A 16,869-nucleotide genomic window follows, 5' to 3' on the forward strand; every position below is an offset into this window, starting at 1 on the left:
TAGAAAAACACTCCTCAAAAAAAATCCACATGCTATAAAACAATTCCAAAATAATTTTAAAAAATTATCTTCAGCAAATACATCTTTGCTCACCACTTGTATCCCCTTCTCGCCTAGACCTTGGCACACCACGAGACACAGCATTTGAAAAGCCTTTTGAGGTAGTGCTTTGTAAAGAAGGCTGGCTTGCAGTTAAAGTCCATGCGAGACGTGATCCCAACTGCTGACGGAGGCAGTCTCCAACACCTGGAGCTTGATAGGATTGTCTAAAAAGGATAAAAGCAAGAACCATTTTTAAAAACCTTGATTCCATACCCATTACATGGTATGGAGCAGTACAAATTTCGAAAAATGCCCCAAGTTTGAGTTTGCTTTTTGTGGATGTTTTCTTTGTTTTTTTTCTTTTTTAATAAAGAGACCTTAAAAAAAGAGTACAGAACATATAAGAAATCTATTGATTCCTATAAGCCTACACTTAAAAAAAAATAAAAAAGGGGAGGTACAAATTTGACAAATATCAAAAGCTGACTTTGATGAAAAGTGTAATTATACTGAAATGGATTAAAAATGAAGGTACTATAAGAATAATAAACAGTCATAATAAAAATCATAAATATTTAAGTTTGTTATTACCTGAAACCGTAGTTACATGTCAAAGAACTAAAGGAAAACAGAGAAAGAGGACAAAGTTGACATTCCTGCTACTCTACTCTTTCAGATAGTTTGTATCAAGTGCCTGAAGATGTGATCAAGGAGGGAGTATCTAGACAAGCTGATTTTCCTTCCTTTCAAACTTGTCAATTTTTCTCACAAAGAAAATCTTAATCATGAAAAAATGTTAAGACTATAAGTTAGTTTTCTGACTATTTCTGCATCATGATGAAAAATAAAGTTGCAAAATATTTGCAAGGGATTTTTGCTGCTTATCATTCCTCCCCTTCCCCCAACTGAATGCAAACATTTTGAAATATATCTATCTTTTCAAAAAACTCAAAATACTAATTCCACAAGGCTGTGAAAGCAGTTGCATGAAGAGATGGAACAGGATTGCAAAATAAATGTCCATGTAAAAAAAGTTGAGGAATGTCTTTCCTCTCTCAACCACATCATTAACTCATGGGATGGTCAACAAGAACACAGGCGGCAAGACAGAGCAACTCAGAATCACAGAATCAATGAGGTTGGAGAAGACCTCTAAGATCAAGTCCAACCTATAATTTAATATCACAATGTCAACTAGACCCTGGCACTAAGTGCCATGTCCAGTCTTCAACATCTCCAGGGACCGTGACTCCACCACCTCCCCAGGCAGTCCAAATCTTATCACCCTTCACGTGAAGATGTTCTTCCTAATGACCAACCTAAGCCTCCCCTAGCACAGCATAAGACTATGTCCTCTCATCCTGTCACTAGTTGCCTGCAAAAAGAGGTTGACCCCCACCTGGCTATAATCTCCTTTTAGGTAGTTGTAGAGTGATAAGGTCCCCCCTGAGCCTCCTCTTCTCCAGGCTAAACAACCCCAGCTCCCTCAGCCATTCTTCATAAGACTTGTGCTCCAGACCCTTCAGCATCTTCATTGCCCTTCTCTGGACACACTCTGGCATCTCAATGTCCTTCCCAAATTGAGGGGCCCAGAACTGGACACAGAACTCAAGATGTGGCCTCACGAGTGCTGAGTACAGGGGAAGAATCACTTCCCTAGTCTTGCTGGCCACACTGCTCCTGATACAACTGATATAGGCCAGGGTACCATTGGCCTTCTTGGCTACCTGGGCACACTGCTGGCTCATGTTCCATCCACCACTGGTGACCAGCATCTCCAGGTCCTTTTCCACTTGGTCACTTTCCAAATACTCTTCCCTGAGCCTGTAGCACTGCAGGGGGTTCTTTGGGCCAAACTGCAGGACCCAGCACTTGGCCTTCTTGAATCTCATACCATTGGTCTCAGCCTGTTGATCCAGCCCATCCAGGTCTCTCTGCAGAGCCTTCCTACCATCCAGGAGATCAACACTCCCACCCAACCCGGTGTTGTTCATGAGTTTGCTAATGGTAGATTCCATCTCCTAATCTAGATGATCAGTGAAGATATTATACAGGACTGGGACCAACACTGATCCCTGGAGGACACCTGGATGCAGCACCGTTCACCACCACTCTCTGGGCCCGGCCATCCAGCCAGCTCTTAACCCAGCAGAGAGTGCCCCTTTCCAAACTGTGGGCTTCCAGCTTTGCCAGGAGTATGCTATGGGAGACGGTGTCAAAGGCTTTGCTGAAGTCCAGGTAGAGTAAATCCACAGCCTTCCCCACATCCACTAGGCGGGTCACCTGGTCATAAAGGGAGATCAGGTTGCTCAGGCAGGACTTACCCTTCCTAAACCCATGCTGGTTGGATCTGATCCCTTGGTTATCCTGCATCTGCCATGTGATCACACTCAAGATGATCTGCTCCATAACCTTGCTGGGCACGAGGTCAGGCTGACAGGCCTGTAGTTCCCCAAATCCTCCTTCTGGCCCTTCTTCTGGATGGGAGTCACGTTGGCCAACCTCCAGTCACCTAGGATCTCCCCAGTTAGCCAGGACCAACGATAAATGATGATGGGCAGCTTACCGAGCTCTTCTGCCAGCTCTGTCATCACCCTAGGATGGGTCCCATAGACTTGTGAGCATTTAAGTGGCTCAGCAGATCATTAACTGCTTCCTCCTGGATTACAGGGGGTCCATTCTGCTTCCTGTCTACCAGCTCAGGAGGTCGGTTGCCCAAAGGATAATTGGTCTTACTGTCAAAGACAGAGCTCTGTTGTTCTTAGCATTTGTAACATGTCAAATAGAGTACAACACTGAATTTAGACTGTTCAGAAGAATGTATTCCAGAAAAAAGGAAGACAGGTATAAAGAGAAGTTCAGGAGGAATGAAGCTGACAGAAAGATCTAATCTGGGCTGTTCAATTCACAGATTACAAGAGCAAAGAGTGCAGTGAAATTGCTGTAAAATGGAACAGTCTGAACAGGTCAGACCAAGGATATGCCAGAAACAGGGTAAATTCTGCTGATATTTTTAAGCAAGCAGATATGTGAAATAACATCATCGACATAGCTTTCTATATTGTATCAGGATTATACAACAGTTGAGGCTGGAACGGAGATCACCTCCTCCAAGTCTCCTGCTCAAAGCAAGATCAACTACAGAAGGTTACCTGGTGCATTGTCCAAGACATATTTGTAATATTTTTAAGCATGGAGACTACACAGCCTCTCTGGGCAACCCATTTCAGTGCTTCACAATATCCCCACTGCCCTCAAACACACACCCCACCTTCCTGCGATTCACAGATTTACAAATTTTGCCAGTTATCTGTTGTTCTTTTTCCTGGGCACTACCTCTTCAACACTCCAGTCATATGAACTACCCCACCATGTTTTTGTGATTCCAGTGAGATCACAGCCCTAGTACTGCACACCCCTCAAGTCCTCCTCTGTTCCCCGCAGTGCATGTGTTAGTGTGTAAGCACTCCAGCAAAGCTGTGCTGATGTTCCAGAAAAAGTATGAGAATTTTCCATATAAGGTTTCCTCTCCACATTCCTCATTTCTGTGCACACAGTTGGATGGACTCCCTTCTGCCCTGCTCTGTTGGTTTCAAGGTATCTCTTGCCCACATCACCCTGCATCTTTTGCTTACTAAGCTGGTCGGTCACTTCCTCACTCAGTTGTGGGGCTCAATCCTCCCTGTTGCTCCTAGTTTAAAGGCATCCTCTATCCATGTATTCAAGATACACAATATAAACCTAGTACTGACAAAGTCAAATAAGTATTTGTATTCTAGAGCCTATTAATAACAATAAAATCCAGTTCTGTCAGCACTAGTTATTATTTCCACACTATGAATTCAATAACATGTCAAATACAGTTTTTTAGTAGAGTCTATCTTCAACCCAGAAAAAAGTTTTAGTCCTTTCTAAAAATGCATCTGTTGTGAATTCGTGTTTGTTTCACAAATCTTGGGGGTGGGAAGGAAAACTAAGAGACAGGAAGATGGTGGTTAAGAATGGATACATTTGGGCAACCATTTATGGCTTCATATGGTCATATGCCAGCACCTGATATTCAGAACTGTTCAGCTAAGGAACTCAGTTTCTCTGCACCTACAGTGGAATTTCCAATGGCATAAAAATGGGGAGGGTGGGAGAAAGAAAAAAAAAAAAAAGGCAAAAAAAGCAGCAGCAGATCATTTCAATTCTTCTCCAAACCTATCTGTAAGGTAAAATTTACCCTGGAACGAGTGATTGTGGAGTTGGTGTTGGCCCATTTAGGGCATACAGGTTGATGCTGCTGATCCCACTGCTCCCCATGCTGCAGGAACTCTGGACAGACTGAGCACTGCGGTCTTGGTAATTCAGTGGAAGGGTCTGAGGCCTGGCATAGTAATAAGGGGTTGAGTGAGCATCCCGTGGCAATGCTTGAGCAAAAAGCGTGGCATAACTTGACACCTGAAAAGAAAAGGTTTTGAAAAGGGAGGAATAATAAAAAAGAAAAATTAAAAAAAAGATGCGGGAGTTGCTTTAAGTCACATCCTTAGTTAACAGAAGTGCAATATCTAGAACACAAGAAACATCTGAAGATCACATTTATGCAAAGAAAAGTCTGCTGATGCAATTATAATGACAAAAAAGTCCCTTATGGTGAGCTAAAGTACTTTTAGCAACATAGCTTCTTTTTGCCTGCAAATCGTCATTAGCAATAGCTGTAAAAAGCACTTTGGTGCAAGCAGAGCTGCAATCAAAGGAGAAATTTGGCTTTCCCTACTCCATTTAAAACTCATTAGCACATGAGCAGACATTACACCACCAACCAAAAGCAAACATAAAAACCACCCATCTAATACAGCCACAACTTCAGCTACAAGTGTTGGACAGCTCCAACTTTCACATGTACTTAGTGTAAGAAAATTACACTAAATATTGCAGACACTTAAGTCAAGTGTGTTCTTCCTTTCAGCCTCACACACAACTCCCACAAACACAACCTGGTGTGTTGGTTAAGTCTGGATAATGATTCTTTATGACATCTACAATAAGTCACACACATTTACTGTTTCTCAGAAGTAACAAAGGTCTACCTTGTTAGACTGTTTACGTGGATCTTCACTAAGGCTAAGCAGGAGGTAGAGTATTGACCACTTGTTTTTCAAAACGCCCTTTAAAAAGATGAAGACAAACAGAAATGAGTTTAGCTCTTGATAATAATAGATTTTTTTAATTATGTGGCCTCATATATGTACATATAAATAAATTTTCCTGATAAGTAAGACTAACATATTTTGAACAAACTGAAAATGTGCAGTGCAGTCTCTGTATTGCTAATTTTATGAATTTTTTCCACTGTGTTCAAATCATGAACTCTCACCTGCTCTGAGATCAGCAAGTAAGCTCAATTTAAAATCTATAGCTACTAAGAATGAGGTTTATACAGAGCTGAACTTTTACCAGCATTCCCACATGCTCTCACCATTTAAAACATGGTGAGTCTTTTCTCCATTTTCCCATTCACTCTCCTTTACAAAGAGGCTTCAAAAGCAAGCATTTCAATTTTTATTACTTTAAATGCCATTGTAGTATTATCCTGTTAAACTCAGGTTTTCTCCACATTAACATCTTTTGTCAGAATGTCGACATACAGTATTCTTTGATTAACATTGGTGTTGGAACAATCAAAGTCAACAAACCCTTAACTTTCAACATTACAGACTTGGAGCACTTAAAAATTCAGAAGCACGAGAACCCTAGATTATTAAAATCAGTATACTGCAAGGGATTTCTGTAAAATAAACGATGAGAAAATTCATCAGTTTTACATATCAAATGAGTACTTCTATTTTTACAGAGTTCCTTTCTTCATATGAAGTGCCCTTGCATACAACTGGACTCAAATACTAAAAATGTATCCTTTATTTTCTTCCAATTTACAGTTAAATAGAAAAAAAAAGAACTTGTAAACTTTTTCACAAAAAGTACAAAATAATTAGGGTTGGAAGGCATCACTGAAGATTGTCTAGTCCAATCCCTCTGGTCAAAGCAGGATTGTCTACAGCAGGTTGCCTGCAACTGTCCACTCAGTTTTTGACTGTCTCCAAAGATAGAGACACCACAACTTTCCTGGGTAAGTTGTTCCAGTATTCAACTAACCTTTCAGAAAAAAATATTGTTCATGACCTGAGCACTCTCCAGAACAACTCTAACATCAGACAGATGTGTGCTTTCAGCTTTTTTACTCTTTACACATTTCTTACACTACCTGTGAACCAAGTTTTCTGTATAGTTCTGAAAACAAAGCAGCATCTGCTTCCCTTCTTTGTCGCACAACTATTAAAAGGAAAAAAAATAGATTTAAAATTTGAAAGAAGTATAATACTTATTTCTAACATTATATATTTGTGGTAAATCAGCAAGTCTACCCCAGAAAGCTTACTGATGATGAACAGTTTCATTCTATTTCTCAAACAGTTTGCCTATTTTCATGTTATCTGCATTCCAGTCCTGGAAATTCTTGCATCAGAAGCAATTCAATGTAAGTACCTGTTTTTCTTAGAGCAATCGAAATATACACCTTCTAAATAAGTGCCCTTTTAAAGTCTAGTCTGCCATATAGTAGGTTTAGGGACTTAAGGGACATAACCAAAAGCATATATGTGTTAAAGAATGCTATAAAAAATGTGTAATTGCTCACAAAACTAAGTATAATTGTGTCTATTTTAGGCAATAAAAGCAGGAAAAAATATTAGTAATGCTACTCACTCCAAGTCAAGCAGAATTCCAAGGTCATGCAACTCATATATTACAAAAAAATAATAGTCTCAATCAATGCCAGTTACATAACACAAGTATTTTCTCAGGGGAAAAACCATCTTCAAACTAACATTTCTTCAGAAAAGCTACTTTACGTCAGAAGAGCCATGTTAAGAAAAACAAGGAGATAAAAACATCTGAAGAAACTTTAGTGGTAAGAAAAATAGCTGTTAAATGTTAGATATGTTAATTAGCATCAAAAGCCACTGCTACATACACTTTGCCAGCTAAGTAATTTCCTGTATGGTATTTCCAAGATAAATGTAAAGTTAGAAGATGTATCTAATCTCTTGTTACATGACCACTTCCATCAGCCTACAAGCTGAAGTTGGGGAGAAGGAAGATGAGGGAGATAGCCCTCTTCAAAACTCCTGGCAACAGGCCCAAAGAATATGTGCTGCACTCTCTAGAACTAACCAAAGCATGTAGAAACTCATCATGTAGAAAGTGTATATTGCAGATTCCAGTGTTTCGGAGTTGTAGCTAGAGGAATTCTGATGGTCTTATTTGCCTATTAGCAAGTCACAGAAGCCCTGCATTAGCAGAAACTACAAGTGGACCTTAAAACAGTTACAACCACTGACATCAGTTACCCTAATTCAATTCAATCTCCCTGACTGAATACTCAAAGCCCAAATACGAAGCTTTAATTTAACTAGCAGACTTCAAGTAATTGTTTCTGGACATGCTACTGTACAGCAGACAATCTGCTGAAAGCCGTATTTGTCTTTTCAAGAAGAATGCATCACATCCTCTTTGGATTCACACAGTGTGACACTTCACTTGGAGCAGCACAGAGCCCAAAGGAATGGAACCACAACATAACTTATGAAATCATAGTCTATTATTTTGGTTTTGAGAAGGTCGTTGCCGAAAACTTATAGAGAAACTGAAGTCAAGAAATATCAAGTAAGTCACAACCAATTCCATCAAGTCCCAGGATACTCATTCAGCAAGTTTCACACAGGTGTTCATGAAGTTAATTGTGCCAACATGTAATATTTCTAAAGTGCACATCTCAAAAATATCTTCTTAAAAAAACCTACTAATTCATAAATTCTGAGTACTATTAAAGTGAAAGGAGTGCAATATTAATTGGTTTTTATTTTCATAGTGGCTGAGATACAAAGTAAATGGCAAGGAAAGTCTAAGCTGAGGATTCAGAAAAATCTAAGCTGTAAATACAAATAGCCACCCAGGAATATTCACTAGAGTATTACTGGCATTTTTATCATGACATTTTCAGGAGGTAAGTATTGATAACAGATTCGATGACTATCTGAGGCAGAGCTGTCACATTTTCAGAGAAATAAACTGATCAAATAACTTCATGAAGAACTCCTATTTCTAAGAAAGGAACAAAGATGCACTTACGTTCTTTCTTGATTTTCTCTGCTACAAGAAATTCGTCACGCTCAACGGTGGGAGCAAAATTGCTTCCAATAACTCTCACTGCATACTGAAACTGCTGGGCTGCATCAGCTGGAAGAAAAAATGAAAACTATTTCTGTTAAGCAGAACACTAAAGTTTTATTAAAACAAAGAAGTTAAGACATGAGATTACATTGCTATGTCTGAATCCAGCATAAATGTACCTCGCTTAGATGTGATAATGTTATATCATAATTCTTAGACACACTTCTAACCAGGTGGCAGTAAAACCCAGTTTACCATAGTATCAATGCCATACTTCAAACACAACTAAGTATACACACTCCACAAAACAACTGCACTGAAATCTGTGAAAAAGCCTTTCCTATTCCATGCTGATGGAAGAGACACTTAGGACTACCAAGTTTTTTTAGAGAGCATTTGCATTCTTGAGCTGGCTCTGCCCATCCCAACAGACAGAAATGCTGTGGGACTTGACACAGAGCCACACAATTCAGTTTACACACAGGAGGAATACAGATGTGTTCACCAGGCACACTCTCATCCCAAGCAGCAAAACTGGATTATCCTATCTGTGGATCTTCACTCAGATAGCCACAACAGCGCTTTTATCAGATTGCATCTTATTTTTAGGTTTGGTTTCGTTTATAAAACAATTTGCACTGCTTCACCCTTAGGTTCAAAGCCCACTCAGAGATATCAGCATCACATCCCAATGCATAATGTGGACATTAATACAGAGGTCACAACTTAGTGACCTCCCTCCACTGCTCCTTCCTCATGCAATAACTCTGTTTTTAATATCATTGCTTAGCACTACAATTTAAGTGCAAGCCTCTTTCTTTCCAGGAAGATTAACACTCTGGTAACACAAAGATAGGGGCCAGCTCAGTATTATTGTCTTCACAGCATAGTCAGGTTCCCATTTATTGACCTGAAAAAGCTAACAAGCAAATAACCCTACAGACATGTCAAATGCCCTTACAAAATGTCAGATACACTTCTACTCCTTATACTGAAGCAACTGTAATAACACGAGGGGGAAAGGTACATAAGAAAATGTAGAATTGAGTTAGTCAGCTACCTGAATCCTTTCACTTCAGGAAAAAAAAAAAAAAAAAAAGCCAAAACAAAACAAAAAACCAAGCAATTCTGCATATTATCTGTGCAAGTGCATCAGATCCTCACATGTTATTTAGTCCATTAAGCAGCCAACTTTCAGAGAAAATCACAGAGTAACACAGCAGTGGTTCAGCTAAGGAAAAAACAAGGATGCTGGCCAAGACAAATATGTACCAAAGGAACAGAAAAATGAAATAAGGTAAAGGACCACTAGAAGCAGAAATACTTGAAGCATTTATCATCCCTAAAATTCACGAATATTTACAATTAAAAAAAAAGTCACCTGGGAAATACTAGGAGTCAATTATTGACTGAATGCATTAAAAACTCCAGAAATTTATGGAAAGAAGAAATTTGAAATCATTATGTGCTAGATTGTTTTTTAATGCCCCACATTCATTTTGAATGTCTATTTTTTACTGTCTTGTAATATGTCACCCACTGGTCCTACTCTGCTAGAACACATCTGTAGAACAGCTAACATTAACTCGTTCATACAAAGTAGTACCTCACACAACCAGGAAAACAGTTTGCTCAGACAAAATCTTTAACATTTAACAGTATTTGGCAATATCGGCCTACATAAGAAGCAAGAGTATTGTTTCTACTGTCAGAAAAGAACATGCCAACATTCAGACTACATATCTCTATGACTTAAATGCCTCCCAGAAACAACAGTTCTACTGTTAGACTAAGCAACATTTCAACTGCAACAAGGACTTGAAAATAGAACATAAAAATTTAAGAGTCCAGCTACTGATGAACCAGGTGTGAAGAGTTAAGTATGAGGAATTACTTCTGCTCAATTCTTAAGTTTAATGCATGTCATTACAGAACTTGAGATTTCAAAAAGTATTCTGCATGGTCAACTAAAGTCAGATAACTCAAGTTATCTCAAACAATGTATGTTCCATTAATTCTTCAACTGTGTGCCTAGCAGCAGATCAGCAAGGGGAAAGTTCTTCCTGTAACGGGGAACTTTTAAGAAAGATACATAACCTATAACAACCTTCTATTTCAATATCAACCATAGGAAGACTAGTTAAAGCACTGAAACTTAGTATTTTCCATACTGCCCTAACAAGGCATCTGAGAAAGATGTCTAGTTGAAAGACTACAACTCCATCCAACTGTCCTGGCACCCAATCACCTCTGAGCCCCCCAGCTTCTCAGAGGGGGCCAATCTCAACCTATAACACCAACAAATCCTGATTCTTAAACCTGTCACACTACTGGTGAGCATGTAACAAAGTTATCTGCTCTTTACACATACAGATTTGCACTGGCAATTCAACAGCTTCATAGCAAGACTGGTTTCCTATTACATTTAATTCAGATTTTCATGTTTTATTCATATCAAGTCCAGTTTCTCTTTTTAAAAAAAAATTCTTTGCTGTGTTTCCTCAGATTATTTTTTATGAATCTATAAAATAACTTCAGTACCAAAAGTGATTAAACACAACTTAATATGGATATCTGCCAGTACAATAAAAAAACTCACATAGCTTGTCACTGATAGGCACATTGAGTTGCTTCTCTCCTGAAAGAACAATCATTATAACAGCAGATGGACTTAAAACACAGTCATTTATTTGAACATCCTTCATCAAAAAATTATCACAGCATGACTCTGTCATGTAACAGGAAGCTCAATATACACCTGATGCATGAAACAGATGCAACTGTTTGTGGGGTAAAGGGGGGAAAACAACATTGACCATGACTTGCTTTCCTGAGGTCGGATCAGAGCAGTGAATGCAGATAGATACAGCCACTTCTCCTCAGACTATATCCCTTAAGTAATACACACACAATTAATGATACTGATAAGCAGCCACACAGCTGAACAGAGAACATTCACTTGTGAATCACAACAAAAAAAAAATAGTTTTTTTAAAACCCTCTCCTTTAAGCAAAGCAATCTAACAATCCTTCAAAAATCTACACTCCACACAGCCATTCAAACTTTCCTATGCACAGTGCAGTATTAGAAGTGAATATTCCAAAAGGCAGATAACAGTATTTTAAAGCTGCAGAAAGTACAAGTGTAGCAGATGAAAAAAATATAGAAGCAATGCACAAAAACAATTTGGTTGTAAAGAAATCAAGGAGAAAAAGGACAAAAGATAAAACTTAAAAGTTCAAGATGAACAGAAAATCAGCCAATTCCAAGAAGCCAGTATTTCAGAGGAAATATTTCTTGCTGAAATTCAGCAAGACTTTTGCTATAAAGAAGCTTCTAATTACTTATAATTTGAGGAAGTGAACTGAAATTCATGTCACACTCTTATACATTTTTTTAAACAAGGTTTGTTATAGTCAACTGAAGTTTCCAGAAGGGGGTGGGAGTGAACTCCTGAAAAAACTAAGTAGTAATTGAAACTGTTTTTCCAGACATTAATGTATCATGATTGCAAGAAACCTTGTTTCCTGGAAAGACAACATTTCATTATTTTAATATGTCTGTAAACATAATTTCTAAACTATAGGACCATTCTAAAGAAAGCTTAGCTAAACTAAACAATAATCACTTCCTTTCTTGAAAGACTTCAAAGATTAGCAAACTCTCTCCATTCTTTTTCCAATTAGCTGTATGTCATGCCCCTCTACTCTGCTCTTGTGAGACCCCACCTGGAGTCCTGTATCCAGCTCTGGGGTGCCCAGCACAAGAATGGACCTGTCAGAGCAGGTCCAGAGAGGAGGGCCACAAAGAAGATCAGAGGGATGGAGCACCTCTCCTGTGAAGATAAGCTGAGAGAGCTGAGGTTGTTCAGTTGGAAAAGAAAAGGCTCCACGCAGAGACATTTCAGTATTTAAAGGGGGTTATAAAAAAAAGAGGTAGAGCAACTTTCCACCCAAGTAGTAATAGGACAAAGGGGAACGATTTTAAAATAAAGGAGGAGACATTTAGATGAGACGCTAGGACGAAAATCCTTATTGCGAGGGTGATCAGACACTGCAACACATTGCCCAGAGAAGTTGAGGATGTCCCATCCTGGAAGTGTTCAAGGCCAGGTTGGATGGGGTTTTGAGCAACCTAGTCTAGTGGAAAGTGTCCCATCCCAAGGCAGGGGAGTTGGAAATGGATGACCTTTAATGTACCTTCCAAGCGAAGCCTTTCTATGATTCTGTGAAGTATTCCCGAAAAAAAATTAATTTTGCATGTCTTCTGATTTAGTCAACTACCTTAACCTTCTCTTTTGTTTATGCAAGTTTTTAGTTGAAGTATTTTAAGTTTATTGTTAATTAACTGTTTTCCTAGTCTCCAAACTCCTTTCCCATGAAGGAAAAAGACTCAAAAAATGACAAAACCACAAAATAAAGCCCAAGCTGCACACACTCCCATGTCTTTCCTTACTTAGCAGTTGTCCATAAACTTTGAAACACAGCACAGAAAACATAACTATTCTTTAATTCTGCTAATATTGCTGGCTTTTGTTGCACTGTCAGTAAACAGATTTATTTGAAGGATGTTCCACTGGACTATCAGCAACTTGGTCACACAATCTTCTCAGGACTTGCCTTCACTGTGAATTTTTGCCTACTTTATCAAGTTGCATTTGCTCTGTTATTAGCATGAATAAAATGCCTTCCACATCACCTTCTGAATGAACTCTAGGCTTTCCCCACAGCCATAAAATTTTGAATTCTGAACTGTTGGAATGGATGTTAAAAACCCCAAATCAAACAGCAATAACAAAACTACCACTGCCGTTAGAGAGATGAAATTAAGGCCATAGTATGGACTTCAGGTAGCAAACTGCTCTCTGAAGACTGAAATACTACATTCTGGAGTGTGCACACATCCCATAGTACTTAGCCACACAAAAATCTTTTTAGGATTCAAAACCAAATAGATTTAGCTTGAATATTTACAGCAATACCATTTGTTTCCATTGGAGGCACTAAGAGTTCTTACAGCAACAACTTTGCCTACAGTCTCTAAGATTACTAGGAGGTTTCTGAAAGACAGCTAAGAACAAGAAGTTCTTTGTCAGAAGGATTAAAATCACTGTTCAAAGAGAGGCAACCCTGTATAACTGCTGGAGCCCACAGAGGGGAGAAAAAAATTATAGAAATTTTTGCACAGGTAGGAAAGCTCTCTCTGCAAGATCAGGTTTAATTGTAAAAGTGAGGTAGATAGCCTGGATAAATACAGGAGATTGATAATACAAAACCAGTACACTAGTTCTTAGAGAGGACATGAGGAAGAGAGAGGTCAGAACAGCTCCAACTGCAGATGCAGAGGCCACCAACTAAGTGCAGTAGGTGACTGCACATACATGGCACCGTGGAAAGCTTTAAGCCCTTCCTTGATAATTGGCTAAAGCATAGGAGCAAAGAGCTTTCAAACCTCTGTCCTTAAAAGAAAAAAAATACTGAAGTAGATAGTGTTTTTTTAAAAAAAATACAGAGTTCTTCCACATAACTCAGCAGATCTTGTAATGAATTTCTCAGAGGTGAAGCTGCTTGCAAAAAAACCTCAGCAACTAGGCCTATTCAGCTGACTGGTTCTGGAAACAAAGCAAATCATCTACTTGGTGGGTGGCCTCAAAAAGGGGGAAGAGAGAGGACAGCTCCGCTATGGAGAGCCTCTAAAGTCACATTCCATCAAAGCAAAAATTCACTTCAACATAAATCTTTAACAAGTGGAGAAGGTGGAGGCCTTCTAAGGCCATCACGGGCAAAAGAGAAAACAATCTTTGATGGAGAGTTAACAGAGGACTTGAGGCATGGGATTGCATGGGATGCAGAGTAAGCCCAGGTAAGCCCTAAGTGGACTTTTATCAGACAGACATTATAGAAACAGAACCCTTCAGCTTCTCCTGAAGCTATAACTTCCTCACAAACATAACACCACAAAAGTGCTGAGAAAGAACACAGTCAGGTAGAACAAAAATTCTAAAGTACTAACTCAGGGAACACACAGGCAGGAACAACCATTAGACCATTAAACCTCAACTCTTTTCTATTATTTACCCATTAAATTTCACCCAATTACATCAGTACCTTGTATTTCAAATTCACAGCAAGCAAACTACAGAAAAGGTTAAAGACGGATGTTTTCAGAGTCTTATTATGCAAGTTCACTAAAATTTTTTCTACTAAATTTAAAGGTCTCCTAAGTATCTAAGGTTTCTTTCCCTTAAACTCTGTACAAGTAATTGAACACCACAAATTACTTACCAAAGATTAAACTGATAATACTTGTAAAGTTTGCTTCAAAAAAGAGAATGTGTATCTACAAAGCAGTCTAACTTCGTCAGTACACAAGGAGGGGAGAAGCTGCACGTAGACCACCAACCACACACAAATACCTCACTTCAAACTTATTTTGTGCTGAAAGAAAGTTAAGAGTTACAAGCCTGAAAAACAGCAAGATGCTAAGTAACTTGTCTGATGGGTTCCTTACCACGTAGGGATATATGCATTTCCTCAACACAGAGTATGCCAGTACTAACAAAATTCCCTTACTGTCTTTATTTATTCCCTGTACTCCCACTGGCTTCTGTGTCCAACCACCATACACACCTTTCATGACTGAGACTATCAAAGACCTTTTGATTTATTGGCCTCTATGCACTTTAAGTCAACAGCTGAGCTAATATATGTACTACAGTTGACCACTTCAAGAGAAGTCCTATGTTAGAAGGGTGAGGTTTCAGTGCTAGAGTCCCTCCTAACACAGGAATAAAGAGAAGGGAAAGGATGGGCTTCCTATCTGTCACATGCACAAAAACATGGGTGATAAGACTGACAGACAACCCTTTTTTTTCCTTTTTTTAAATTGTTACTTGAAGTTGTACGTCCCTCAAGTAGCCCCTCAAGGGCTACAGGTTGCATGCAGCAACTTACTGTGATTTTGGGCAAAATTTCCCCTTTCATTAGTCACACACAAGTTAAATTAATAGAATCCCAACACACAGGAACAGGTTCAACATTTACTTTAAAAAAAGACAAAAATCAGAATTCTCTCGCATGTTTTTGCACATATTGCTTGCAAATAAAATTATTATTCCAGTCAGGAGATACTGAGATATATAGAAACTATGGCTTCAAAAAGAAGCTTGATCCTCAGCTGCTAGAAGTGAACCACCTCTCCTCAACACTCAGACCTCAGCTGACAAACAGAAGTTTCCATTTCTGTTCTCATGCTCTTTTGTATCACAGACGCAAATAAGATGCTACCAAGAAACAAGCTTAGATTGAGTTTAGGTTGCACTCCCTTCCAAACCTAAGAAAACAGAGTCATGAACAAAAATTGTTTTCATGAACAAAAATTGTTTTCATGAACAAAAATTGTTTTCATGAACAAAACAGAATTAGGCAATATAGAAATAATGTCCTCAAAAAGGCATCCACTACTCCAATAAAGCAAGACAATCTATTTTCAATTTTTTTTTCCTTTGTGGAAGTAGGACTAGCACAATAATTTGTGCTAGTCTGAAGTGTTCTTAAACAAGAACGTATACCAATTGTATTAGGAAAAAAAAAATTCCAAAGTATGTTAAAAGCAAGAAACAGCTTTAAAAGCAGAGGTATAAGAGCACCTTAGAATTATACACTGATGTGAAATCAGTTGCTAAAAGAAACGTGGTTACATAAGAACACAAGAGGTATTAAACAGTTCAGAATTCACCATTGATTTGGTGGAGATAGGGGAAGAGCAGAAACTTACCACATCCTAATAAAATCTCACATTAGGAATTCCTGTCACTGAAATATTATAGATTCTGGAAAAGGACAATTTATGGCCTTGCAGAAGATTTAAAAATGCAATGGAAAGGGAAAATATTTTGAAAAACAAAACACAGTAATCAAGAGCTGTTGGTCATAGAATCATTTAGATCAAAGATGATCTGAGAGTTCAATGGACCAACAGTGTGTTCCTGTGAAGGAGTCCCTATTCACTAAGTTCAGTGAAGACAATTCTTCCAAGGTTCTCAGATGAATCACAGAACCGGAAAATGATTTGGTCTCGAAGGGACCTTCAAAGACCATTAATCCACTTCCCCTGTCATAGGCAGGGACATCTTTCACTACACCAGGTTGCACAAAGGCCTGCCCAATCTGGCTTTGAATTCTTCCAGGCATCCACAACTTCTCTGTGCAAGTTGTTCCAGTGTCTCACAACACTCATTGTTAAAAATTTCTGCCTTGCGTCCAATCTAAACCTACCATATAAGCCATTACCCCTTGCTCTGTCACTTTAGGCCTTGGTAAAAAGTCTGTCTTCCTTATAAGCATTTCTAAGAACTGAAAGGCCACAATAAGATCTCCACAGAGCCTTTTCTGCAGGTTGAACAACCCTAACCCTCTCAGACTTTCTCTGTAGGAGAGGTGTTCCATCCCTCTAACCATTTTCACGGTCCTCCTCTGGACCTGCTCTAACAGGTCCATCTCCTTCTTCTACGGAGGCCCCAGAGCTGAACACAGGACTGCAGATGGGGTCTCACAAAAGCAGACTGGAGACAGGAGAATCGCCTCCCTCAACCTGCTGTCCATGCTTCCTTT

At 38.9% G+C, this 16,869-nt stretch overlaps 1 protein-coding gene across 1 annotated transcript in view; it reads right to left on the reverse strand.

The window, feature by feature from the left end:
• TUBGCP3 (tubulin gamma complex associated protein 3) overlaps positions 1–16,869 on the reverse strand; it is a 48,837-nt gene that overhangs the window by 30,260 nt on the left and 1,708 nt on the right. The window contains exons 2-6 of the mRNA XM_032680296.1: positions 8,215–8,322; positions 6,290–6,357; positions 5,115–5,192; positions 4,268–4,485; positions 94–266 (exon numbers count right to left, since the gene is read on the reverse strand). Coding sequence (XP_032536187.1) covers positions 94–266; positions 4,268–4,485; positions 5,115–5,192; positions 6,290–6,357; positions 8,215–8,322 — 645 coding nt within the window. The remainder of the gene's footprint in view (positions 1–93; positions 267–4,267; positions 4,486–5,114; positions 5,193–6,289; positions 6,358–8,214; positions 8,323–16,869) is intronic.

The sequence above is a fragment of the Chiroxiphia lanceolata genome, chromosome 2, assembly GCF_009829145.1.
Source record: "Chiroxiphia lanceolata isolate bChiLan1 chromosome 2, bChiLan1.pri, whole genome shotgun sequence".
In the NCBI taxonomy this organism is placed as follows: domain Eukaryota; kingdom Metazoa; phylum Chordata; class Aves; order Passeriformes; family Pipridae; genus Chiroxiphia; species Chiroxiphia lanceolata.